This window comes from Vidua macroura, chromosome 6, assembly GCF_024509145.1.
Source record: "Vidua macroura isolate BioBank_ID:100142 chromosome 6, ASM2450914v1, whole genome shotgun sequence".
NCBI classification, from domain to species: Eukaryota; Metazoa; Chordata; class Aves; order Passeriformes; family Viduidae; genus Vidua; species Vidua macroura.
The window spans coordinates 39,325,486-39,352,678 of NC_071576.1; the positions used below are offsets into that span (position 1 = coordinate 39,325,486).

Here is a 27,193-nt window from a genome sequence, read left to right on the forward strand (position 1 = left end):
ACTGGCCAGCTGACCTGCAGGGCCTGGAGCCGCCTTGGTGTTGGAGCAGGAGGTTCCCCAAGGCTGGCTTCCACCCAGGTGAAGTGCTGTGGTCTCGCTTGTGAGAGTGGCATGGATCACTCTCCCTGGGCTTAGAGGGTGGCATCACCTCAGTTCGTCTTGGCATCCGTCTTTCTCATTCAGCCCTATCTTGCTGTTTTCAGTCACTCTTCCATTTCTCTGAAAATGTCTATCTGAATAATTCAGACCTCATCTTTAAGTCCCCAAGTGCAATATCCCCTGGGCCAGGGCTTGTACAAGGAGCACTACCAGACCTTGCTGGCCCACCTCCTCTTGACTACTTCCAAGTGACTTGGAACATAATTCCAAGGACCAGCTGTGGGTTTGTAGTGGTTTTTATTCAATTGGTGGAAAAAGGAAAGACTGAGAGCCTTGCAGAAGGAAGAGAGGAAGGAGCCATAAATCTTCCACTTCTCTGGAGCAGTACTTGGGCGTTTTGCCTTTCTTTACAAGTGCCCTAGATTCCATAAGAGCCAGAAAATAACTGTGCTGATGCCCTTCACATACAGTGAAATTCTGTGTTAGAAAGTGGACATTAGAACCTATTCCACCTATTTTCTTCTGAGACCGATCCTCTGTTCACTTTTACCAGCATAGGGTCCCTGGAAGGTGGACACTCATGACAGGTCATTGCCTAAGGTATCACTTTTAAAAAGTGAAGAAATACGCTTGTCTTGTCCTTGAAGTTAATCACAGTTGAGAGTATAAGCAACAACTTTGTCTTCTACTAAAGCAAAACTGATCCCTATTCTTTGGCATAGGTAATCCCTAATTCAATTAAGATCTGAGTTTTTGATTTCTGTTATCAAATTAATGTATATTAATGAAGGTCAGAAAGGCAAGCTCCTGTCATCCTTCATTCATAGTCTATATCCAGTGTTTGTTTGATGTTATGTTTGCATGCTGATTTCTATATTGACATCCCATGTGCATCTAAGATAGCATGTCTAAGACAGATACGGCCCATGTGGGACTTGGCCACCACCAATACTGACTGCAAGGTGAGAGTATTAAATAGCATGGCTGTTGCAATCCTGTCCTCCAAGGCTGGAATGGCTTGGGGAAGATAGGGTGTTTGGGTAAATGAGGTCATAATGATAGCGATCTTTTTGTTCATTTTAGTGGTATGGGCAGCTTAGCAATGGTCATGGAAGAGAAGGAGGTCAAATAGCATGATATTTACTCCTTAATCTCTAGGGTTTTATATTTTGTTTTACTTTTTCATGGAATATAGGCTTGTTTTCATATGCATGGCAAACTAGTTGCTCTAATGATATATACCTAGTATATATAATTTATATATGATTTATACATTTGTATATAATTGTATATTTAGCTAAAGTAGCCAAAATTATTCATGCTTTGGACAAAGGTCCTGGAAACAAGGAGGCAGAACACCTAATGGTATTACTACTACCATGAAACTGATCTTAGTTACAATATAGCTTTACCAGACCCAGTGACAAGATAACTTGATTCTGTGGGAGAGAATCATGTCCCATAACTGAGGCAGAACCTCAACAAAATTGTACATCAGAGAAAAGGCATAATAAAGAAAACCTAATATCCTGCCCATGCAGAATTCTACTCCTCTGACTTTGTCACATACTGCAGTTCTAAGAGACTGTAAATACGTGGAAGAATATTTTTTCAAATTAGTTTTTCTCTTGCTCAGAGTACCATCCACACACTGAGCTGTGGGACATCAGGCCAGTGGCATTTTTCTGTGCATGAATTGTGTACTGTCTGCTGTTCTTGCCATTAGTGGATAATAATTACAAAAATAACTCGTGATTCTCTAGAGAGAAATCAAACTTGATGTTAGTCATTGACACAAACACTCTATTTAGCATGTGACCTCATCTTGAGTACTTTGTGCAGTTCTGGGACTCAAAATTTAAGAATGGTGTTGAAGTCCTCGGCTGTATCCAGAGTTTGGCTTGCCTAGGTTGGAGGAAAGCAGGCTGAGGGGTGACCTTATGGCTCCCTACAGTTTGCTGGAAAGTGTAAGTGGAGTGGGAGATGCTGATCTCTACTCCTGGGATCCAGTGATAGGATGCATGGGAGTGGTTTGAAGCTGCACCAGGGGAGGCTTAGACTGGACAATAGGAAGCATTTCTTTACAGAGAAGGTAGTGAAACACTGGAACAATCTTCTTAGAGAGGTGGCGAATGCACCAAGCTGTCAGTTTTTAAGAGGCATTTGGACAATGCCCTTAATACCAGGCTTTGACTAGGTCAGCCCTGAACTGGTCAGGCAGTTGGACTGACTAGATGTTCATTGTAGGTCCCTTCCACAGGCAATAGCCTTTTCTACTCTTTTCTAGTCCATTCCATTTCTAAAAAATGCTAACTGTGATAGCTCCAAGATGGAAATGCGTAGGTTATGCTGTTTTTTGCTAATGGGTACATTTCTAAGACAAATGCTGTGTATTATAAAAGTGCCTGATTAGACTTTAAGACTTGCTAATTGGTTTGATGTTTATGTCCAAAACCAGATTGTATTAGTGATTATCATTTTTGTGTATGGCATTCTGATACAACAAGTAATACAACTTTGTTACTGTTCAGGGAAAGAGCATAAAGACTGAGTATTTGTTGTTTTCTGGGGAATTTTTCTGTGCCTTTTCTAGTATGTGAGAAAATCCATAGGTAACTGTAGTTATAGCGCAAAAAATAGTAGAACTTGAAACCAAACCCTACAGAAGGCATGGCTATGTACAGCTATTTTAGAACCTGTATTCATAGCCTCCTGTGTGGATGACTGTACCTTAATTACTCAGCATAGTTACTGGTAGGCCTGAAGCCAGGGACCTTCCTGCTCCAGAGATGAGGGATAAGGTTCCCCACGGGCAGCAGACAGCAGCCTCCTTTGCAGGTGTGGAGGGAAGTGCTGGTACCTCCCTTTGTGTTGGTAGAGCTCTTCCTTCCCCATTCTTGTCAGCTTCCTCATGTAGGATCTAGTACTCTGTGAGCTGCTCTCGACAAGACTTTGTCATCAGCTTTTGAAGCGCCTTTTGTTGTTGATGGTGTTGATGCTATTGTTGATGTTGTTGTTGTGTTCCAACACCAGGTGAATTTTCTTGTGGAAATGGTGTTTTGAATTTTTCTTGATTGCCGTGTTTGGGGCCCTTACCAAACAGCTTTAATAGGATAATTGGGTGCTCTACAAACTAATGAGGGGCGAATGATTTTACGTGCTGCACCAAATAACCAGGAGGCAGACAAAGACGGATCGCGCGTTTCAGGCCGGCTTGGCCCTCGCAGCCGCCTCTCGCTCCCGGGGAGCCGGAGGCGCTGCTCATGCTGATAGCCGGGGAGGCCGGCAGGGGTAGGGGCTGTGGAGGCGGGCTAGGGCTAGACAAGCACGCCGAGCTCTCCCCGGCCTCCCCCTGTCGATGGCACTGCCCCTGCCCCTCAGCGGCGAAGAGCGGCGGGGGCCGCCGTGGCCGGCGAAATCGGTGCCGCTCCGGCGACCGGGCCGAAGCCGCTGCCCCCCGTTCCCGCCCCGGTTATGAAACCGCGGGGGAGGGGCCAGTGCCGGCCGCCGGCCGCGGCGGCGCCAGGAGAGCCGAGGCCGCGGGAGCGCAGGTGAGAGCGGGGTGGGCTTTCCGCCCAGGCCGCGGGGGCACCGGGCCGCGCCAGGGGCTGAGGGGTGGCCCCTCGCCAGGCCCGGAGGTCCCGGAACGGGGGCGCTGCCTGGGCAAGAGCCTGCGCAGTGCCCGCCGAGCTATATTTAACACGGGCAGATATCAGTGACGGCCATTCAGGAATTCTAAATTAGCTCAACGCGAACACAGGCTCAGCCTAGGGATGCTGTGCAGGAAGGTGCTGCGGCTGCGGAGGGCGTTTGGCGCACGGCCCGCTGGCTGCAGAGAAGGCCGTGGAAGGCCTATGCTTTTCCTCAGGGGCCTGGTGGCGTTGTGGCCAGCATAACGCGGAACACGAGTGGCTGAATCTCACCGCCGTCAGGAGAGCAGTTCCGGTGTGGTTGCCAGGCAGTGCAGGAGCCGAATCCAATTACCAGGTGGTGGTTGTGAGGAAAAGTGGCCATTATGCAGGAAGTACCTTCTGAGCCCATTTGTTGCAAGGCCAGTCAGCCCTGGCCATCGTCATAAAAATTCTGATCTTTTGCTTAGCTGAATCTAGAGAGCTCAGTGTGAGCTACCAGAGAAATGGTTAGGGGATTGTGGTTTCACAGATGTATTTTATGCAGATCTGTGGGTTTCAGGCTTAAAAGTCTAGTAGAGGCACATCTGCCAAAACATATTCTAGTGCTTTAGGATACATTAATTTTTATACGTGAACAAAGAAGATTTTATTGAACCTGTTCCTCTCTTCAGTAGAGAACAATAAAAAGCTAGTGTCATCCCAATGAAAGAGGATACAGGTCTAATCACTACCTTCAGACTAACTGGGATATGTTCCATTCCAGTTTTCCTCTCTGTCTTCTGGTTAGATGTGTATGACAGTCTTACCTTCCATGCTTTGTTTGCTTTCAGTGGTCAGACAGAATGGCTCCAGTGAACCAGTCAAAGGACAAGAAGCATGAGAGGACATGTCAGCAATGGCCAGAAGAGGCAAAATCAGCTGGGAAGAGGAAACGGGACTATGGAGAACGAGGGAATGAGAAACAAGAAAAGAAGTTGTTTGTGAGAAAAACATCTAAACCCACAGGGAAAATTGGTAACATTTCGTCAGATTCTTATTCTTTCTCCCTACCAGATTTACTGCAAATGACAGGCATTGACTAGTTGAAGAGGAAGAATGCCAAGAAGCATGTTCAGACATGAGCGTTCAGATGGGGTTAGATGTTGAAGTAATAGGCAGACTGGTGTTGGGGTAGTATATCCAAGTTTTTGTCTAGTGAGTGTGTGTGCATGCATGAATGTTTAAGTTTTGACACTCTGTACCCCTTGATAAAAGCCTGAAGCACTGAAGATGCTGTTACAGCTCATTTGAGGGTGGTCAAGTTTTATGGAATTCCTGTATTACCACATCTCTGCTTTAGTATGAGACAGACCAGTCTTGGTAATATATTCTTACTTTTATGCAATTCCAAATGCAGTTGTTAGTTTTAAGGTTGGTGTCCTACAGCATCCAGTCTGAACTGGTATTTGAACCCCTTTCTTTCCCTGTTCTAACTTTTGGTGCAGTAAGCAGGAATACTTTCTACCTCTGTTCAGATTATAAAGGACAGAATTTCCTCTAATTACTTCTCCTCATGTGCATTTTTTTCCTTTAGTAACTAACTTATGAAAAAGACCAAATCTTAAAGATTTTTGATGTAATGTGGAGTTGTGATTAATTTCTAATATACTGGAAAGTTTAATGCTTTGCATTTATTGAGGAAGTTGTCTGGACTTTACCTACAGCAACTTCATAGAATCATTTAGGTTCAAAAAGACTTTTAAGATTGTAGAATCCAACTGTGAACCCAGCACTGCCAAATCCACCACTAAACCATGTCCTTAAATGCCTCATCTACACATTTTTAAAAAATATCTTTAGGAATGGGGACTCATCCGCTTCCCTGGGCAGCCTGTTCCAATGATTGACAACTCTTCCAGTGAAGAAATTTTTCATTAAAGCCAATCTAAACCTCTCCTGATGTAACTAGGGACCCTTTTCTCCTTCCTATCACTTGTTACTTGGGAGAAGAGACTAACTCCCTTCTCGCTACAGTCTCCTTTTAGGTGGTTCTAGAGAGCAATATGGTCTTCCCTCAGCTTCCTTTTCTCAGATAAAACCTTTATTTCCATCAGTGGTTTAGGAGATCACTAGGGTTACTGCCTTATGTGGAGATACTATGTGTTTTCTGTACAATTTTGGCTTAAGAATCCAGAAATTATTGAAGTGTTTTTCAAAAGTCAGAGATACAGGGGTTCTATGATTTTGCACATTTCCATTGTGTGGTCTGTAAGTCCAAACTTAGCAGGGTGAACAGTGACTGTGGAGGCAAAATGCTCTGCTTGAAAGGAGTTCTGTCTATAATTGTAGATAGTTAAAACATCTTCTGTAGTTAATTTAGCTACATGATTTTATTGTAACTTCGTGACCTGATTTTTGTATTTGGTAAGCATTTGCCATTCCTGTAAGATACTTCAGAAAAATGAGGCTAATCATATTTTTCCCTTAACCCTTTCTTAAAAAGATGAAGACCTTTGTATTTGAGCTTTCCCATTCAGTGTTCCAGTTTGTATGTGTTCAGAATTTTTTTTTTCTCCTGATCCATATAGGACAGTTTCCCTTTCTTACAATTAAACCACCTTTTTTAGAGGGTTTCTTTCAGCTGATTCTAAAAAGGCCTGAAGCTTTGTTTCTTAATAAATCATCCTTCATTGCAAAATGGAATCTGAAAAAAAATACCTCAATTTCTGTCACCTCTGAAGAAGGAACTGTGGATACCAATTCTTCAGTGAAAAAAAAGGAATTAGAATAGAAATACTTTTGTACCTATTTCAACAAGTGTGACAAAGTGTTCTCCCTATGTGAACAAAGAAGTGTGCTTTTCTCCATCATTGCATTAAAGAAAGATGTAATTTAGGTTCTAATCACATAGGATGATCCACGTGTTTTGAGTCTTCTGTGTTTGTTTTTTTTTTTTTTAATAAGTGTCCTTAAATGAAAATAGCATTTGTGTTTCTTAAGAAATGCATTTGACATCTAAATCCCCTGGAGTGTTACAGGCCATTGTTGTGGGGATGATTAGATCACAGACATGGGACTGAACAGATCTATTTTTACATAAAGGTCCCCAAAGACAAAAATTTGGAACATGGGCAAAATCTAGAAACAAGTTGTGCTGTCAGCAAAAATCACTCCAAACAGAAAGGTTTTCAGGCAGTGAGGCGTCAGCAAGTCTGTTATCAAAAATAAAACTCGCAGCGCTGTAAGCAGACTGTAGGGGGTATGGGCTACAGCATGAGCAGACAGAAAGTTCTGATTCACAGCAGGCTTTTCAGGAACTGTGTGGGAGCTCATGTTGCCATACTTGGGAAATTTTCAGGTGTTCCTGCTGATTACACATGTGACTTTTCTTTTGCTGTATGCAGGGGCTTACCACCTCCCATGGCATATTTCCATGGGGCTTTGGATAGCAGCATTGTGTTTTGGGTATGAAACATTGAAATTGTATGTTGTCCAAGAGGTGCACCACCCACCTGTGGCATTGCTTTAGTCCTTTCCTGTTATCTTTGATAAATCTGTGGGAAAGAGAGGGAAGGTTTAACAAGAGGAAGCATACACAAATCTTGGGTGGCCTGTGAGATGCACTGGACTCCATAATTGCAGAAGCTGCTGCACCTTGATGTATAAGAATTATATAGAAGCTTTTATCTTGTGGCTGAAGCTTTTCATGGATATAGCAGAAAATGCAGATGTCTTCCTATATTGTTTATATTGAATGAGCATGACAGGTGTTGCTAATCAGTAAGTTTTACTCTTTTCCTCACTGGCAGGTTGCAGTGGAGGTGGATTTGTGATGAGAAACAAGAGAGTCCTTTCCTCTCAGCTGGAGCGGCGATGCAGCATTGTTCATTATGTCTACCAGAAAATGCTGGGAGGCTCCATTCAGGCACAGCTCAGGCAGGTGAGAAGTGTCTCCTTCAGGACCTGTTGGACATCTCAGCTCCCTACATAAAAAGATCTTCAACACAAGCAGAGGAACTTCAAGGGGCCTAAAAAGTTCCCCATATACACAGTTTGTGGCTCCAAGTCTGGTGCACCCTTATGTTTGTTAATCCAGTAAAATGCAAGAGCTGAGATGGCTTTCCCTTTTGGTTGACCCAGCCCTGCCAATTTTTATCCTCTGTTAATTCTGTACTTCCTTGAATCATATTTAAACTTGTCCACTCTCCCAGATGCGTTACTGCACAGTGATACTTTTGCATGCTGATCTGACTGTTTTGTGATACTGTTCTTGTATCCACTCTACTTTGCCAATCTTGTCAGGTTAAGTGTTGATTTTCTTCCTCTTTACAGACATAGTCTTCAAGTCCATAATGTTTTACTGTTTCGTAGAGCCGAATGCCTTTCATTTGAAAATTAATTCTTCCTGTAACATCCATAGGTGGGAAGCACCTGGGCGAGCTTCATTATTAAAATATTGTGTGAACTTACTAACATTAATGACAATTAGAAATTGTTATCATTCCTCATTCAGAGAATCTCAGGAATGCTTGCAAAAGTCATAATTCTCTTTACCTTTTTAACAGAGATTGGAGCTGGCTTTTGTGCGTTCTCTTTCCTCATACTGCCTCTTTCGAAGAGCAAGTCCCTTTGACAGGAGAGTGACGTGTCTGGAATGGCACCCAACACACCCCAGTACGCTAGCTGTCGGTTCCAAAGGTGGAGACATCATCCTTTGGGATTGTGAAGTACTTGCTAAAACCTGCTTCATAAAGGGGGTAAGCCTCTGTATGTGAGGAATGGGTGGGAGGGAAAACTGGAGTACTGTGAAATACTGCAGATAAAAACTGAGGTTTGTGGTGAGAAGCATATAAAGATCTTGGGTTTCAGAGTAGCTAGTTATGGGTAGGACTGAGATGCAACAGCATGTCTGTTCCCAGGTCCCAGACTGTTTTAGCACTGGGGAGAACTGAGGCATGATGATTAAATTCATAATGAAGTAGCACTTGGTCTGTGCTCAGTGGAAAAATATTACAGCAACTGGCAAAACCAAGGGATGCCAGAAACAAGTAAGGAGAGAGGGTCTGTCTGGTTTAGGTCTCGATCTTTCTCTGCTCACCTTTTATTGTGGCAGATAAAGAAACATCTTTGGGGAGAAACAAGGTACCTTTATCTCAAGTGAGAAACTAAGGTAGAATGAATGGTGTGTACATCTGGCATACCCCCTCATTGTTGTATTCAGCCATTTCCATTCCAGCAGGGGATCAAAAACTTTGTACCTTTTATCACCCAAGTTAAGATAGATACACACTGAGAGGTCTATCCTCCAGAAATTCCAGAGTCACCTTTCTCTTTTTGTAAATAGCGTGGTGCCAGATAGCAAAGGAGTACCTTGCCTGGGGACTGAAGGAATTGCAGATTTGTCCTCCAAGAGGGCAGCTCCTGGTTTAGACATGTCAGAGACACGGTTGTCTTTCCTGCTTAGAGGGCTGTGGTGTGTTTCACTTACTGTTAAAGACATAGCAGTGCCTGCAGACTTACAGAACACACTTTTCTCCTTCCCCATCACTCAGTGGATTTTTCTTTTGTTCATCCCCTTCCTTGTAGATGGGAGCTGGAGGGGCCATCACAGCAATGAAGTTTAACCCTTTTAACCCTAGTCAGCTGTACACTGCGTCAGTTGCCGGCACTACCACCCTGCAGGATTTTAATGGCCATACTGTCCGGGTCTTCACCAGCACCGAGGACTGGGAGTAAGAATACAGTAATGCTTTGGGCCTCTGTGTCCTGCTGGCAGAAAGCACTACAGAGAGCAAGAGAAACAGAGAGAGATATGTTTGTCTCTAATATGTGAGAGCTGGGCTTCCTCTTCCCCATATACATGTTCTTTATCCTCTGAATTTCAGGGAGGCTCATTCTTTTTATTTTTCCTTGAAATGGGGTAGTGGGTAGGAAAGAGCTTTTCACTAATTGGGAGGGACTCTTTGATGCTGTTTACTTCCTGTTGTACATGAGTGAGTGGGGATCCAGTGGATTTCCTTACTTGTCTGTTCTTAACACATCACAAAGCTCTGTGCCCTGGGGACTTTCTAACCTCTTCATCTGCTAGCAGTGCTGCTTGTTGTCAGGTGGTTTTTACAGGACAATTCATGGTTCTCGCCATGCTTCTCCACAAATACCACTGACTTCAAGCAGTGCCTGCCATTAGGGTCACGCCAATTCATCCCTCTGAGCTTCTGGTGCTTGTCTAAAATACCAAAATTAAGAATCTGGGTTCCTTCAGTAGTGAGTGAAAAGAGGAGATGAATTGCTAGAAGCAGCTCTCAGAATTATCTTCTCAAGACTGTTGGTTTTTTTGTGGACTCATGAGGAAGCCTGAGATCTTCAATTAGTTATTTGAGTTCTGTGCTTGAAGGTAAGTGAGAGAATTTGAGTCAGCTTTCACTTTACTTTCCCCCACCTAATTCTTTCCGAGTGCAGCTTCCATGGTTACTTTTCAATTTAGCTGTTCACCTGCAACCTTGTAATGGGCAGAAGATGAACCCAAGTCATGCTGGGATGACTGGTGGGGTGAGATAAAACCGTGAGAGATAAAGGAGAGATAAATTGCGTCCTGAAACATAAGTACTTGTTCTGTGAGCAGCAGATGCAGTGCACTTGAGTACTAAAGAGTTTGGGGACTCCCTGGTAGCATTCTTTTCTTCTGTCTTTGAGTAAGGTTTCCACTTCTCCTCAGTGGACTAGCTAGGGGAAAACAACATAACAACAATAACAATACAACATAACAATAGAACATAACATTCCTGCCATGGGGTTAGCAGTAAGATTTGCACTTGGCTTTTCCTGCTTGTTGGTACCTTGAGAAAGACCAGATACAGCACTGGAAGCAGCCTCTAGGGAGCTAGTCAATGTAGTCTCTGTAAGAAAAGCTTGGTGCTGGGCTCTAATGAAATTTTACATGGTTTATGCATGGAATGGTGCTGGTGTTGCTTGTGATCTCCTAAGCATGGTCTTAGCCAGGTAGTTCACTGCAGATTAGTCCTACCTCCATAACAGGAGCAGCAGTCCTTGCTGCTAATGAGGTTTGCAGCCCAAACTTTGGAGGCTCAGAATGTGTGTGCTCGGATTTGAAACAGGTTAGGAAAAAAGAGTTCTTGTGTATGTGCTCTGCTAGAAAGCAGTGCTTGTACCTAGAGAAACTGACAGTGTGTACCAGGAGGTGACTGTTAAATTAAGATTTTCATTTTCACTCTAACCTTGATGTCTCTTGGCTTTGTGTGTATTTCAGAAAGGGCCAGGAGATTCTCTCGGAGACATCAAGTTCAGTCCTTATGAGGCAGAGAAGCTTTATGTGGCATCAGGTGATGGCACCCTAAGTCTGCAGGATCTTGAGGGCAGAGCGGTGCAGGTGATCTCTCGTGCCCTGGACTGTGGCCATGAGCATCATAATGTTTGGTGAGAAGAGGGCACTGCAAGGTTAATTCTCTGTTCCTTGGGGTTAATGCTGTGTTGCTTTTTCATCTCTGCCAGTGTTAGGAGACTCTTGGTGTGAATTGGTCCCATGGGGGAGGTTGGAGACAGGGTCCTGGTTGCTAGGCAGCCACAGAGCAGGTAGGCTTTTACATTAGCTGAGCGTGCCACCCACATCTTCCCATGTTACTTTCTGGTGATGCCATCTCCTGTCTTGCAGATACTGATGGCTTTTCACTTTATGAAGTGTGAGGTGAGAAGAGCAGGGTACCTTCCTTCTCTTCATTGTTGTCAGTAGTCTGTTTCGTCAGTGGCAGCTCAGGTAGAGCTCAGATAGAAAAGCCACACAACATTCCTGCACAATCTGAGTTTCAGTTTGAGTTTACCCTGTGGCCCTTTTGCAGACTTCAGGCTCACCATGTTAGTTTCCGTTGCCTTGAATTTTTAGAATAATTTATCTTGCAAATGAAGCTTTTGCAACAAGTTCCCAAAGGACCTCAGCTTTATTCTCACTGCCCTTCTCATGGGAGAGCTGGCTTTAAGACATATGTCTTTATCAGATAATTTCTATTCAGTTTTGTTTCCTGGAGCATGAAGTTGAGACAGTTTGATGTGCAACTTTTCAGTCCAAAGCTTCTGTCTTTACTGCTGCTTCAGTGTTTTGTGGAAAATGTAATTTTAAAGCTGTTTCTCCACATTTGTCAAAGTCCCAAGGATGTTCTGATCTTTCCCAAGGTATTTTCATGTTCAGGCACCAAGTGGTTCTCCAGCCTCAATTATGTTTCACTGTTGCAATGTGTTACACTCCACCTAATAAGCACTTCAAAATGACTTAGAAGTTGTTTCACATTCAGTCACAGACAAAGCATTGCTGATAAGCTGTCCTTCTTCTGGATACTCAGGCCCATACCACCAGGCAGGAGATTGCAGTTACAATCTCTTGCAGTCTCCCTTGTCAGGGAGGAGATGTGAACCAGAATTCCACTGCCTTCACTTTCTTATAGGAACAACACTGATTTGTGTCTTTCCCTCTAGTTGCTGGTACTGCAGTGTGGACGTTTCTGCAAGCTGCCGTGCAGTGGTGACAGGTGATAATGTGGGCAACGTGGTCCTGCTCAGCACTTCTGGTGAAGAGGTTTGTATGGCTCCATGCAGCATCTCCTCTACAGGAATCTTCATGGTTTATGTGCTTTCCTACTCTACAGGCACCCTGCAAAGAGGAGCAAGTGACTTGCAGCTCAGGAGAGGAGTTCACTTATTGTCTGGGTGGTGAGAAATTCTCCACTTCTGCCACCCAGTAGACATTTTCGAGTACAACATTTGACATTGTTAAGTATAATGGTAATAATTTCTAAACAAGGAATTATTATCTATCATGTGCTGCCCCTTCCTTAAGAGTATTTGCTACTAGCCAGAGTAATTATAGGGTAACCTGAAGATGTGAGCACCCTCTGCCAACAACCTTCACACTTCCAGAAACTTAGTACTGTGATGGGAGTCACTTAGGAGTCATTGCTGTGCACCCTTCCATGACCTGAGGGTAGGCACAGAGCAGTAATGCAGTGAATGGCACTCCTGCCATTGGACACGAGAGGGCAGGCAGAGGCAGACTGTGAGTCTGGAGGGTAGCGAAAGAGGAGAGAATAGTTGGAGTGGGCCCTGCTTCAAGTGCCTGCTGTACTGTCACAGTGGCAGTGCCCTCTCTCCAGCATGTAAAGGTAATAATACCTGTAAAAGTTTGCCACCCAATGAGCTGTGGCCAGAGGTAGCTGTGCAAAATAGTGGGCAGAGTCAGGAGTGCTCCAGGTGACTTGTCTTTATTCAGCATTAGTTGCTGACTTACGTTTTTTTTCCCCTGAAAGAATGTGACAGTCTTTTCTGCAGTAGGGAGATATCCATTATTCTAGGGAGGATGGGCCAGCTTCAGCCTTTAGATTGGAGGTAACCTTCTGGCTTTGTACAGAAATTTATTCATGGCTGCTTGGTGTTTATTTATTGTTATTAATTGAAATATTTGTCCTACCCTCATGTTTCTTTGCTGACATGTTTCTAGAAGCTAATTATATCTCTCTCACTTTTTTCACTTAAAGGAAGGCTTTTTGGTTTTCCAAACAAAGCAGTTTTTTCCTTCTTGTTATCTTGGCAGAAGATTTTCTCTACATGTTCCAGTTTGTTTAAATCTTTTTGCAAGTGAAAGGGTGGCACTGCTTAAGGTCTTCCAGATGTGATCTTGCTTTGTACAGTGGCACTGATACTTCCCTCCATGAAGGCCTGGGCTTGTGTTTTCTTTTCTCATAGCTGTAATAAATTGTCAGATCAGAGTTTTTCTATAACGAAATAGTTATTTCCCAAGGTCATTCTTTTCCTTTCTTGTTTCCAGTGAATACACTCCTCGTGTATTGTAGAAGATTTGTTACTCTATAAATGTGAGACCTCTTTATTTGGCACTAGGAGATTATAATTTCATTTCTTTACTCCAGATCTTGATTATTTTTTTTCTACATGATTTTCTGTTTGGTGTAGGTCTGGAAGCTGAAATTGCACAAGAAGAAAGTGACTCATGTAGAGTTTAACTCCCGATGTGAGTGGATGTTTGCCACAGCATCTGTGGATCAGACAGTCAAAATCTGGGACCTCAGAAACATCAAAAACAAAACAAACTTTCTTCATCTGCTTCCACATGAGAAACCTGTCAATGCAGGTGAGTTAAGGATTTCATTGCATTGGATTTCTGCAGAGAGTTCACTTGGCTGAGCTTTTATTGTGATGGCAATGTTAGGTTTTGCTCTGATTCCAAGCTGCATGGTACTTAAAGCAAGGAAGCTGTTGGGAATGTGTGGCCAGAGGTAGGGAGGTGGCTAAGGCAGCTGCAGCACCTTCTTAGGATTTGCCATACAAACTGTGACACTGTACCTTAGAAGTGAGTTTGAAAGCAGCAGTGGCTGAGATTAGAAAACTGAATTTATTGGGGCAATCCCTTTAACAAGAGCAGAGAATGGAACTCAAACCTCTCTTTCTTGGGTGCAACTTTACCATTTGATGGAAGTCCAAACTGCAGGTGTCCGTCTCATTATTCCACTGTCTTTCATTTGAATGAGCAAGTGCCTTTCTTTGCCATGTTTCCTCCTGTGATTCTGAAATGAGAAAACATTTTCTTCTTAGGTAAGCCATCACTGTAGGTTTCAGCTTACATTTTGTAAGAGTTTTGAGTTTGTTTGAGACAGGTAGTCTGTCTTGTGAAAGTCTTACCTATTGGGACACACAGCCATATTCACATCTCAGTTAAAGAAATAGCGATGGATTTTCAGTCAGTGAAATGTGACACATTTCTTGTCAGTCACAGCATTGTGATCTTTAGTTTGCCTTATTGTCCCACTTTGCTAGCTTACTTCAGCCCAACACATGGTGCCAAGCTTCTGAGCACAGACCAGCACAATGAAATCAGGGTTTACTCATCTTCAGACTGGACCAAGCCACAGCATCTGATTCCACATCCACATAGGCAGTTTCAGCACCTCACACCTATTAAGGTGAGTTAAATCTAAGAGGAGCACCATGCTTGGTGCTAGCAGCCATCTGCAAATCAAAAATGGTCTGATTTCTGGTCAAGATACTACACTGGTGGGTGGATATTTACACTGCTGCAACTCCCAGTGGAGCAGTGTTCCTCAAGCTGTGGGTGGGATAGAATGAGAGTTGCTCCCAATGTCATTTTTCTGGATTGCATCAGTGCTGAGCTCTGTCCCTTTCTCTAAGCTCTCCGTGACTGTGTTTCCTGATCAGGCAACGTGGCATCCTCGCTATGACCTCATTGTCGTAGGTCGCTACCCAGACCCCAAATTCCCCGGGTACACACTGAACGAGCTGCGAACTGTGGATGTGTTTGATGGCAACACCGGCGAGATGGTTTGTCAGCTCTACGATCCAAATGCTTCTGGGATCATCTCGGTGAGCTGAGCGCTGCAGCTGAAAGGGCTGTCAGTAACACTGCTCTGTCTCTGGGAAAGAGGCATGGCTTAGGGACTAGAACCATATCCAGTTTACTTATGACAGACTCATGCTGTCATGGGATATGGCTGCCAGCTAAAACTGCTGACTCAAGCAGGGCTAGTCCGTGGTCCTTTGTGGGGTTTTTGTGATACTCTTAGGGAACACTTGTTTTTCCAGATGGGTTGTTGCTGTTATATAAGCTGTGGTGTTCTTATGACTGTTACATAAGCAGTGATGCTCTCACAGATTCTGTGTTTTCATTTTCAGCTCAATAAATTTAACCCTATGGGAGACACACTGGCTTCTGGCATGGGTAAGTAAAGAGAACCTGGGGTACTAAATGTGTGGGTTCTAGTCCCAGAAAAGGGCTGACTTGTTATACCATGCCATCCATGAAGCAGTAGAAGAAAACAATGGAGGGGGGAAAGCCTTTTCCTGCTAGGCTGTACCATTTCCTTTTGTTTAATTTATCTCATTTCCTAGGCTGCAGAGCCAAGTTTAGTCAGCTTTTCACAGGCTGTGTGGGATTAAGTTAGCTGGCTATAGATTTAGGTCTTAGGCCTGTGACAGATGACACTAGGAATTACATATATTTCTTAGTTAGATCAGATTTCCATGGCTATGTGGACACAGCACCTACAATAACTATTTTTCCCTATACTTTGGAAATGTCTTAGAAAAAGTCTTTTGAATTTCTGGCATTTAAGTGACATAGCCTAAGGTATTATGATTGATGTAGAGTTTCTGATTTACAGTATTTAATTTTTCTTCTCAGGCTTTAATATTCTGATCTGGAACCAGGAGGAGATGGCAGCCAAGAAGCATGAACATCTCTTGAAAGCCATGACAAACGAGGAGATTGAACCATGAGAGAACAGGGGATTGGAAGCTGGAGTTCATCCAGACGTGGAGGGCAGAGGCAGGCAAACCCTGGCACAAGCAAACTCAAAAGCTAAGTTAATGTCTGGGGAGCTGTAGGAGATGAAAACAAAAAGCAGTGATTCTAAACCACAGGGAAGGAAGTAAAAAGAGATGGATCTAGAGAACTGGTTTAGTATTTTGATCCTTTCTGAATCCCAGGGTACAAACTCAGCTGTTTGCAATGGGCAGTATAAGCCATGCAGGGAATTAGACTTTGTCCTTCCTCCCCGGATCTGATGTTGCTTCCCTGATCCTCTTGGCCTCTGTTTCTAGAAAATTGTGTCAATACTTGGTTCCTCCAAGTGGAGTTACTACTCGTTTTCTGAGGCACTAGGAAAACTTCAAAGATGTTCCCAGATCTTGCTAAAGTTGTAGCTTTCAGCCTACCATATCTGTTTGTCATCACTTGTCAGAGGTTCCCATTTCCTGTAGTCTGCAGTGGAGCAGCTCATGACAGGGTCCCCAGCCTGTTCTAGTCCAACCAAGTTGAGAAACCATTTGCTAACAGGATTGACATCCTGAAAAGATAGAATGTTCACAGGGGTGAATTCATAGATAGCTTGGGTATCCAAGGAAACACCAAGCTCTCCCATATGCAGGCTTGGAAAATGTGTTGGTCAAGACATCAGGCTTAGCCTGTTCTCTGCTTGCAGCAATTTAACTGAACCACAAGGAACAGGATGCCAGTGTTCTCTATCACTGATTGCAAGGACAGTACGGAGCTGGGCACCTACTGATTCTGTAGTTTCTATTTTCAGAGTTCTAGGCTGTTTCTTGCCAATGATTAGGTAATTTTTTTCACCTATGCCTATGTGCTTCAAAATGTTTGGTAAGAGTGTTATAAAACAGAAGTGAGGGATTTCTTCCAAATATCCCTGCTCAGAGCCAAATTTCAAGACTGTTGTTAAAGGGTTAAGTTTTGCTTTTTCTACTTTGTTTACAAGGCTGCTGCTGTCCCAGAGGTTGATGGGATGGGATGGGCTCCAGGCCTGTGCAGATTCTCCACATTCATGTTTATAGTTTTGCAATATTAATATCAATAAAATTTTGTACTAAACTAGAATTCTTTGATAGAGTGGCTGCTTTGAGGATACTGCTGAACTGCTTTTGTAGGGGAGAAGTTGGAGACCTTTCTACAGGAGGGCTATGAGACATAGTACTGGGTCTGCAGCAGACCCCTCCAAGTTGGACGGGATGCATCACCAGCTGTATCTATGAATAGCTGCTGCTGTCAAAACCAGTTTATGTCAAATCTCTCTGTGCAGTGTGTGGGATTGTGAAACAGGGAATTCCTTTGGGGGGGATATGCTGGAGTAAATTCTGTCTGCTTTCCAACACTGAGCACACTGGTGCTAACCCTGTGAACTTCTAGAGAAGAGGAGTAGAGTTCAGTGCGAAATTGATTTTAATAATGAAATGTATTGGAACAAGTACAGAAAGTCATTCACAGTCAAAATGTCTAAATCATCATAGAAACCTTTCCTGTGTTATGTGCAAAATTTGGTGCCTTTAAAAATAACAGGTCTGGTCCTCTTAAATGCACTTTCTATTACCTCTTTCTTGTGCCTGTTCTCACAGGCAGTAGCTTTTCCTTTATGACTGTCTTGCTGGGCAGGAGACCTAGTCTGTATCTTCAGAGGACAAAAAGGTAAGGAAGATGCTGAGAACAGCAAGCTGCTTCTGCTGATTTAGGGTTCCCATGCTGGCAGATGCTGATTACGGTGTGGAGAAAAGTCCCCATGGTACTCCTTAGGGGGAACAAAAGGAAATGTCTGTAACCTAAGAATCGGCTTCTGCATCCAAGAGGGGAAGGGAACTGCACCAGAAAGGGAAGTAAAAGTAGGAAGTGAATGTGCAGTATCACCATGTGAAGAGCCTGTGCTTCTGGTGCCTGCTGCAGTCTCTCATTTTCTGCCAAAAACTATAAGGCAGGTAGTGAGCACTTGGTGTGAAGGTCTCTGCAGCAGCTGCAGTGTGCAGAGAGGCCAGGCTGGAGAAAGAATCACATTGCACAAAATGCCCAATTGTGTCAAATAAAGGAATCCACAGTCACCTGCCAAACCTGGATCCTTTATGTTTGTTGTCCATCCAGTAGGGAAGATAAGAAGAAAAACTATAGAATTTGGTATTTAATCTAGTCTTAGGTAAACAGCTCTGCTACACCTCATAATTACAGCATAAAAACATTCTGCTAGTAAAGCATATTCCTTGGGCTGAAATGTGGACTGCCTGGAGTACTGGATACTGCTTTTAATATGTCCTTGAAGTTCAGATGTGGGAAGTAAAATTTAAACTTGGGATCTTTAGACAGAAACCAAGTTTCTTATCTAGGGGGACTTTCCTTTCTAGAGCCAACATTGCACAAGAAATTGAGTGTGGGTTTGCTTTGGTCACAGGAATTGCTCTCTCTCATGAGAGAGCTTTCTTGGGTTCTGCTCTGATTCTACTGAGCCAAATCCTAGGACTGACTGAAAACTGCTACGTTTTCAGGCTTGTCCTTATTTCAGTACAGTCCTCTCTTGACCCACAATGTGAAGAGGGGAAGAATACCCAGTTGCCAGCAGCAACTACTTGACAGCAACCTCAAGAAACACTTTATATGTCTCCCATCATCTGCAGCAGTTCCCTCTGCATGGACAGTAGATGAGTCTTGGTGCATTGTTGGTGAGCTGCACCCTCAGCTCAAGCCCAGCCTTTCTACCGTTAGCAGCCCTATGGTGTGAGGGAAAAGCACTCAAAGTAGGTTGATCCTGAAGGGAAATGCAACTGGATGTGGCAGCTGCTGCAGGCTCAAGCTTCTCTGCCAACAGTCATGGTGAGTGGTAATGTTTACAGTCACTTGAAAGGAGGAAAACTTGAAACTGGCCATGTTGGGAATCCCAGACTGGGTAAGCTGTATGAGGACCAGGGCACCAGACAGTATATTGGCTTCGAAGTTAAGGTCTCATTTCCTTAGAGTAGCTCAGTTCTTTTTCTCAGTTATTTCTAAAGGATGTCACCTTTAGAAAGCATACAGAAATCAAGTCCAGTTCTGTTCTGGGAAGTAAAGGCCAAAACAGAAGAATGCTGCGTAACTGAAGGTGCCCAATCATCCTTAGGGGCAACACAGCTCCTTCCTACTGCCTGGGAAGGAGTTGAAGCAACTGTCAGGCATGCTCTTCTCCTTCATTGGAAACGTGCCGGTAGCCAGGGGGCTGAGACTGTATGCGAAAGAGTACAGTCAAGAGGAGAACAATAAGGAGAAGGAGAATGGATCCACACACAGCCAAACCCACAAAGAGTTCTGTAAGGGAGAAAATAAATGGTCAGCATGCTATCATCCAGACTTCCCCCTTCTGCCACACTCTGGTCAAGCCTGGGCTCACCTGTGTCGTGCATGCTGCTTGATACCTTGCATTCTTGCTCCCAGTCCTGGGGAACAATAGGATCTGTGAGTTCCAAGAATCTTTGCAATGGGCATTTATGCTGACAGCCAGGGATTGTCAGTGGGAAGGGTTCCTTCCCACTCTCGTTCCGGTAAAACATCTCCACAGAGAAGTTACTGAAAACGAAACAGAGCAAGGTGGTTTCTTTTTCTCTAGTTGAAGTCATCCCTTCCCAAAAACTAAGTGTGTACACCCTTTCCTTTATTCTGGTGATAAGTTTTCCTCATGAGTCTTCCACTAGGAGCAAGCTTGCACACCCCAGGAGTGGAGCCTAGCCTAGGTATCTAACCCTCGAGGTGAAATCACAGCAGATGTCTTTACTGCAGCCCTCACCCATCATCCTCTTGGTACAGTTCAAATAAATGACATGAGGCGTATGGTGCTTGGATCTTGTTGTAGACATCTAGAGCCATCTGCAGTGCCACAAGTGTGGTGTCATGCTGAGAAAGAGGGAAAAAAACCAAATCAGTTACCCTTAGGGATGTAGCAGGGCAGCTCAGACCATACCAGTAACAGACAAGGCAGTGCTGAGGGGATATCACCTTTGTAACTTCCATCTGGAAAATAGGAGAGGAACTGTACTGCTACAACGGTGGTCTGTGATGGTGCCAGAGGAGAGGAAGTGAAACAGCCATATAGATACTGCACTGTTTTTCTGAGAACTAATCTCTAGAGAGCAATTTGGAAGAAATGCTTGGCTTTCCAGGCAGTAGGCTGCTGGAAAGGGGAGACAACTGTATCCACACTTCTGAAACATTGTATTTGAGTAGCATCAACCCATCTAGCAAATAGTGGCTCCCCAAAGTCTGCCACTCTCATGAGCCTGAGCTAACAGGAATAAGGATACATTGGGAATTTTCCTCAGGGATGCCAGAAGAACAATGCCAGATACTGCATCTCCCACCCAGTCAGAGGCAAAGATGCATGTCCTGATCACTGCATGGGCTGTAGGAAAGCTAGAAAGGGTTAAAGCTATCACCAAGTCCAAATCCTCTGTAAGCAGGAGGAAATGGCTAAAAGCCAGCCCCAGCTCTAACTTACCGCTGAATAGGCAAGTAGTTTTAGGTTCTGATGGGCAGAAGCATTTGATGCTTTGGTTAGATTTTTCCTTATGTGATCCAGCAGAACCCCTGAGGAAAGAGATCAGCTGGTAAGAGGCAAAAGCCAGGCAGGGCAGCACAAGGCTCCCTCCCCGGTGCACTCACCGCCTTGCAGACGAGCTTTCTCTACCCGATTGTGGATCCCAAACAGAAATTCAAAACCAAAGTCTTTTAGTTCCTTCAACCGAGTCATGACTTCTGGAGTCACCCATCCAGGCAAATCCATTTTGTGTGCTTGCTAGAAAGAGAAACAGAATATTCATGTGCAGGTAGCACAGGTCACAGATTAAACAGAGAAGGGGAGGGTGTCTGGAGATCTGCCCACACTGCTGCTGCTTTCCTACACTATTTTAAATATGCAATATGCGCCTTTCCTATTTGTGCTTCTGACCTCACGCTGCTATGCTGCATACAAAGAATATATGTGGGTTTTGATGTTGTTCCAGAAAATAGTAATGAGAAGAATAAAGATTGCAACCTAGGAGCTACATTTCTGTGAAAGCACAGCTGGAATGCAAGGTTATGTTGTAATTGATACAATAATCTTACAGCATTATCTTTACATGTGGCTAATTCTGCCCTGCAGATGGCATGCAGTCAAAGAAAAAAAAAACAGATAAGCGAGTGAACACAAACTCAGTGTTTCTGGTGTACCTGCACCTGTTTCCCTGGAGGCTGTGAGGGCCACTGAAAGACACTAGACAAAGTTAGCAAGTGCTCTGTGGACAGAACAGTGGGATGCACCACTGACAAAGCCATGTACTCAAACCCAGGAGCCTGAGAAATGGGAACCAAGAGAAGAACTTGCTTTGCAGCCAACCCATTACATGAAAGGATTAGTTATAATGGCAGACAAACAGCAGTTGTGGTTTCCCAGCATTAGTGAGAACAATTTTCTTTGCCACGTCCCATTAGACTTCCGGAAGTTGAGGCTGAATATCCTTAAGGGCCCATTCTGTCTGAGCAGTTCAGAGAAATTCCATCAGCAGCTTAGATATTTAGTTAGGTCTTCATTAATTTAAAAGAGAATAGCCAGTAAGTTCAGCTATTTCTTGGACTTTTTTTATTGTCTCCATCCAGACAGCAGAATGACTCTACTGGCTCAGGTGAGAAAAACAATCCTCTTCAGGGCACTTTCTGCATGACTTACTAAGAAGGAGGAAGACCAAAGGAGCTGAAAATACCAATCAGCCTGAGGGTATAGTTCTGAGTGAGAAGTACTCTTTCCTTAACAACATTCTGGTTTTGCTTTGGGACTGTGGGCTGTTCTCTAAGTTCTTGGGGATTATAGTGGTTGTCAGCTGGCCTTCCAGGCCCAATCTGCAAGCTCATTAAGTGACTCTTGAAAATGAAGAAGATCTGAAATTCTTGATCTCTCTGACCAAAGGATATTTTTTTTACCAATACAAGTTGATTCACTGTGATTGTTACAAGACAGGAAATGAGGTTTGTGATACAAAGGGCAGACTCACATAGTACAAAGCAGCTCTGGACTGGAATATTCTCAGCTTGCAGCAACCCAAGCTGCTACTTTACATAGAAGAAGTGCTATTCCCTGCTGATTTATCTTTTACACCCCCAAAATAGTGCACACCACTGTATACCACTGCCAGCAAGCGAAGCAGTCTTGCACACCCATAGAATTAGTGTGACTCAGTTTCAAAATGCTTTGGTTTACTGCATCTATAATTCAGTAATTCACTAGTTTGACATGAAAGATCACACTGTACAGTTATATACCGAGAAACTTGTGTATAACAACTTTAATTATCCTGGATATGTGACCTTTAGTTTAGCGTTACCACAGCACAGCTAACCCAATTTCTGATTTTGTTTAAGTCTTCATGAGATATGCTTTCAACAGAAATCAACTCAAATATAGAGTTTGGTGCCCCCATCCCAAATGGTAAAGGGTAACATCTGTCTCTAGAGTCTTCCTCTGACAAAGGAAAATAGGTCAAAACCAGATGTGAGTGAACCCCACTTAGGATAGCATTATTTTCTTTTAGATATGGCATTAAAATAAGCACAGAAAGAAAAGTGATTGATTTAAAGAACCAGAGAGGTAGAGGTAGCACCAGGAATAGTCCTAATTAAGGTCCCAACTTAAATAATAAATTTAATGTTTCTTCAGTTTGCAGAGATCTCATTTCTACCCTATTGGACTTAGACTTGTCAACAGACATCTAAAAATTTCAAATTGCAGTAATTTTCTAGTGACTTTCAAGAGATACATATTATGCAGGTGGGACTTTTTCTGACTCGGACATGATATATATCTCAGCTACAGAGTGGGAGGTTATAGGGTGCAAAACCAGGTAATTCTTGGTACATGCCTCTAGTGAGTGCGAGCTGTTATTCTGAAATTAGATCATTACTTCTAATTGTAGGGCGAAAAGTTGTTTCATGGGATTTTATAAAATAATTTCCACCAAATCCAGTGAATCCTAAAGACCAGATTCCAGTGGGTGTAAGATGATGGCCAGACTTACTTCACAGAACAGTGTGTCATACACACTCCATATACTCTCAAGAGAGATATCTCGGATCCCAGTCTCCTTTGCCACCATCTGCAGAAATTGCTGTTGGTTGGAGAAAAGAGAAAGGTCTTCAATTTTCTAATCTCATACTGTATTATATGCACTGGTGTTCCCTTCCCTTTTCTCAAAGCTCTGATTATATGGAGGTGATAACTACAAGCCTAGAACCACCTTCTCTCATGTAAACAATCACTTACCCAATTCTCTTTGGTCTTATTTATGTATTCTGCTGAGTGCCGTGTTTCAGTCTGTAGCTGTTCATACCGTGGACAAGGGGCCAAAGGGAACTTCAGTAGCTGGGCAGAGACAAAAGTAGCCAGGTCACCAAGAATGCTGGAGTACAGAATTTGCATTGAACATACACAACTGTAATGAAACCCTGTAAACAGCCTCAACCCTATGGCAGCCTGCTGACATAGTCCCGATCATGTGTGGTCTGCTCAGGTGTTGCACCTGACATGCTGAGTGAACCCAGCCCCTGAATTCTCTCATCTTTTTCTGAAAATAGGAAAACCTCTGCAAGGTAGGTCCCAGGAGAAGTTCAAGACAATCTGAATCAAGACTATAGCAAATATTTTTGGACACTACAATACTTGAGTAGTGAATACATGTCTTTGAGATGAACTTACCCTTTCGTCAGACTCAGGGACTGTGTGCACAGGGATAGGCTGCCAGGAGATGTTAGGGTTGAACATCTCTTGTCCTCCTGGGGGATACAGGCCTGCCAGATTGGCCTCTGCACTCATCAGCGTCCGATCACAGTCTGTGCTGCGGATGAAGATCTGCCAGGACAGGGACAGTGCACCATTACTAATGCTCCTGCGAGTGGTGATGCTCAGGCACAGGATGATGCACTCGCCCAGGAACACTGCCAAGTGCCCTGCAGCTGCTCATGGACAACAGGGGAATAGGAGTTAAAGGGACCAAGCCTGCTGATGTTGGCCTGGACAAAACTGTAAGGACACACACAAAGGCAATCTGCTGTCTAATACTGGAGCTGTCTGGTCTGGATCAATGGGATACCCAGGTGCAGTGTGCAGAGGTTAGAGACAGAAAGGAGTCTGAGTCTGAGGAAGGATCAGAGAAGAGGAAGACAAAGATGCAGAAAACTATGGGTACAGATCAGAAATGTGCTATATTTGCAGAGCAGGACTGAGGCAAACTCCTGCATTCTGTTGTCGGTTCTAGGAATGACAGACTGTGCCCAGGAAAAGAAATGGCCTCTTCAAGCCTCAATTTTTCCATCTGAGAAACAAAGACAAGAGTGATCTGACTAACAGGAGAGTAAACAAAAACAGGGAGGACTGGGATTTTACCTGATCATTGTGGGCTCTTGGGATTAAGGGGCCAAGACTTGACCATTCTAGAGCTCAGAAGAGAGAGCTCTGAGCCAGAAAAAAGGAGAAATGAGAAAAATATAGCAATGTTCAGAAGGTCAAAATGGCAAAACTTTAGTATTCTGCTATTTGTGTACTGAAAACACTTAAGGGGAAACTGGAGAAACCAGTAATAAAACAAGAGGAACAACAGGAAATCATAAAAGAATGTCCCAGGAAACAGCATGTTTGATCCAAAACAAGAACAAAAAGCCTGAAGAATGAAATATAATGTAAAGATAGTGATTTTTTTAAGTGTTAGGGGAGAAACATAAAATATATATACTCTGTATAATCTCTCTCATGTGAAGTGTACTTCAGAACCTTACAGTCACAAGAAAAAAACCCAACTGGTCCTTTCTCTGACATCAATGTCTGCCCACTTTTACCTCTTAACAGTGGCTTGAAAAAACTGACCCTGTACTCATTAGACAGATTTACTTTTATCCTTGGTAAGCTCTGAAGAAATGAAATATTTTAAAAGATAAGGACCTAATTCTAGGAGTATCATAAAAAACCCAAGCAATTAAGCTGTGAGTGTACATGCTTTCTTCAGCACCTTTTGCCAGGCTCCAGCTTGTTGCTGAGTCAGGTGACAGACGGTCATATGGTGTCACCCAGAGGCAACACTTCTTACAAGGGAGGTTGCTCAATTTGAGCCAGGGTTCAGGCTTTGTTAGCAGAACAGCTTTTGTTTGCACATCTTGGTTTGTTTTTCTTTCTCAAGCAAGAGAAGGAAAAGAGCTCCAACTCACAGAAGCTATATAAGAGTGAAGTATGTTTGTAAAGGAAATACTGAGGATAGTTAAAGGATCTGTGTTTGAGCCAATGCTGGAAGTTTTGTTGATGAAGTAAATGTCAAAGAAGGGATGTAATCTGAACTGTGACAAGCTGGGTTCTTACTAGGAAGCCCTAGAAGGGGAGAAACAAGAAAAAGCGTATGGGGATTCTTAGTTTGCCCCATCTGTTCAATCAGCTTAATTGAGCTCAGATAAAATAACTGAAGTAGTGCAGAGCCTGGAGTGGGACAAGGGGCCTTGGCTGCCTGCTGTCCATCTGAACCAGCCTCTCATCTGGACACCTGGTCATGTTTCAATTGACTCAGTACCAGTTGATTATTAGCAGAGGTGCTTGGGAGGATTTTTGATTTCCTTACTTTTCTTTATCTTTTATAATTTTACCTGTGCTTAGTACACGGTTCCACAAGGGCTCTGTGACTTTTTCCAAAATAAACCTACCAGTTTCTCAAGAACTATTATAAAGTGTGAGGACATCCTAATGAGAGGGGAATGAATGGCTTTGGGCAACTGTAGCTGTCAATACTTTACAGTTGAAAGGAAATGAGAGGGTCATTGCTGGCCAGTAACTACTACTAATATTTACAGGCTCTGGTAAGATTGTACCTCAAGTGCACTGGCAAGGGCAGGCCCAACACGGGCTGCATTCTCATGAGCTATTGTAACAGGAAAAAAAAAAAAAAACCTCACAAGCTTCAGTAAGAAACAAATACCAGCTACAACAAACATTGCTGTTTAGTTCCCTGGGCTTCAGAGTGGGCAGCTCGAGCAGTCTCACAACCCTGGCTGGATTTGCCTTCACATCCGCTGCGAGGGCAGCGCTGAGAGGGGGCCGATCCGTGCCCCGCGGCCAGACTCAGCACAGAGCCTGCGCTTGGGCCCTTCTTCTTCTTCCTGCAGTGGGAACGGGCTAAGGAACGAAAATACTTGGAGACGAGTCCCGGCGCCGGCGTTACCCTTCCCAAAGGAGCCACCTGCAGCCCGGGCCCGCACGGCGGCCCGGGCCCACCGTGGGGCGGCCGAGAGCGCCGCTCCCCGAGCCGGGAGGCTGGCACTGACCTCCTGCCGCCGGTACGTGTCGCTGAGGAAGTCGCGGTAGCGCCGCCGCAGGGCCTGGCCCAGCTCCCACTGCTGCCGCATCCCCACCTGCAACGGCACCGGGCGTCACCGGCGGTCCGGACCCCGGCCCGGCCCCCGCCGCCCGCCCCGCCTCGCACCGCACCTGCGTGAGCTGCCCGAATCCCTGGGGCCAGGCGCTCTCCTGGTACGGGTCCCGCGGGAAGGCCTTGATGGGCGAGCGGTCTCCGTGCCGGTACACCTGCGGGCGGCACCGCGTCACCCCGGCCCGGCCCGGCCATCCCGGCCCGGCCCGGCCCGGCTCGGCTCCCCCCGCGTACCCCCGTCCCCCTCACCAGCGTCACGAAGCGGAGGCTGCGGGCCCGGGCGGGCGGCGGCTGCAGACACAGCGCCAGGAGCAGCAGGACGGCACCGCCCCGCCCGCCCGCCATGGCGCTCGCACACCGCCCGGAACCGAGCGCCGCCGGCCGCCAGCCCGCGCGGACGGGGTTTCGCAGCGCACAGCCCCGGCCGCGCTCCCGGCGCTGCGCCCGCCCCCGAGGAGGAGGTTCTCGGCGGCGGGACAGCCCCGCTCGGTCCCCTGAGCAGCCGCGTCGGGCTCGCCGGGCCGGCGCTGACCTCCGCTGTCAGCCCTGCGGAGGCTTCGCCTCGGGCTGCAGCCGCGGAGGCGCTCGGTAGGAGCGGCAGGAATGAGGGCGCAGCGGTGTCATCCCCGCCGCAGCTTCGCTCGAGGACACGAGATTTCACAGTGTTCTGACGCTGTGCGCGTGCTCCTGGGTAAACTCGTGGGCAGAAGTAGGGAAGGCGG

At 44.8% G+C, this 27,193-nt stretch overlaps 2 protein-coding genes and 1 long non-coding RNA gene across 3 annotated transcripts; 1 reads left to right on the forward strand and 2 right to left on the reverse strand.

The window, feature by feature from the left end:
* Positions 1 to 1,936: 1,936 nt before the first annotated feature.
* On the forward strand, positions 1,937 to 17,141 carry DDB2 (damage specific DNA binding protein 2). Its single transcript, XM_053979624.1, has 11 exons — positions 1,937 to 3,650; positions 4,562 to 4,745; positions 7,520 to 7,650; positions 8,276 to 8,467; positions 10,978 to 11,144; positions 12,195 to 12,294; positions 13,683 to 13,860; positions 14,544 to 14,689; positions 14,943 to 15,107; positions 15,417 to 15,462; positions 15,925 to 17,141. Exons 1-11 carry the CDS (start codon positions 3,363 to 3,365, stop codon positions 16,017 to 16,019), a joined length of 1,692 nt encoding a protein of 563 aa, XP_053835599.1. The 5' UTR covers positions 1,937 to 3,362; the 3' UTR covers positions 16,020 to 17,141.
* Positions 14,103 to 14,537, reverse strand: LOC128808482 (uncharacterized). The gene is made up of 2 exons (XR_008437474.1): positions 14,409 to 14,537; positions 14,103 to 14,293 (listed from the first exon to the last, which is right to left on the reverse strand). It is a non-coding gene; the product is annotated as an uncharacterized LOC128808482 (long non-coding RNA).
* A 316-nt stretch (positions 17,142 to 17,457) lies between the features above and the next one.
* ACP2 (acid phosphatase 2, lysosomal) lies at positions 17,458 to 27,014 on the reverse strand. The gene is made up of 11 exons (XM_053979630.1): positions 26,721 to 27,014; positions 26,531 to 26,626; positions 26,368 to 26,454; positions 23,765 to 23,917; positions 23,333 to 23,431; positions 23,088 to 23,177; positions 20,701 to 20,833; positions 20,537 to 20,625; positions 19,829 to 19,935; positions 19,436 to 19,611; positions 17,458 to 19,353 (listed from the first exon to the last, which is right to left on the reverse strand). Exons 1-11 carry the CDS (start codon positions 26,814 to 26,816, stop codon positions 19,217 to 19,219), a joined length of 1,263 nt encoding a protein of 420 aa, XP_053835605.1. The 5' UTR covers positions 26,817 to 27,014; the 3' UTR covers positions 17,458 to 19,216.
* Between the last annotated feature and the right edge of the window lie 179 nt (positions 27,015 to 27,193).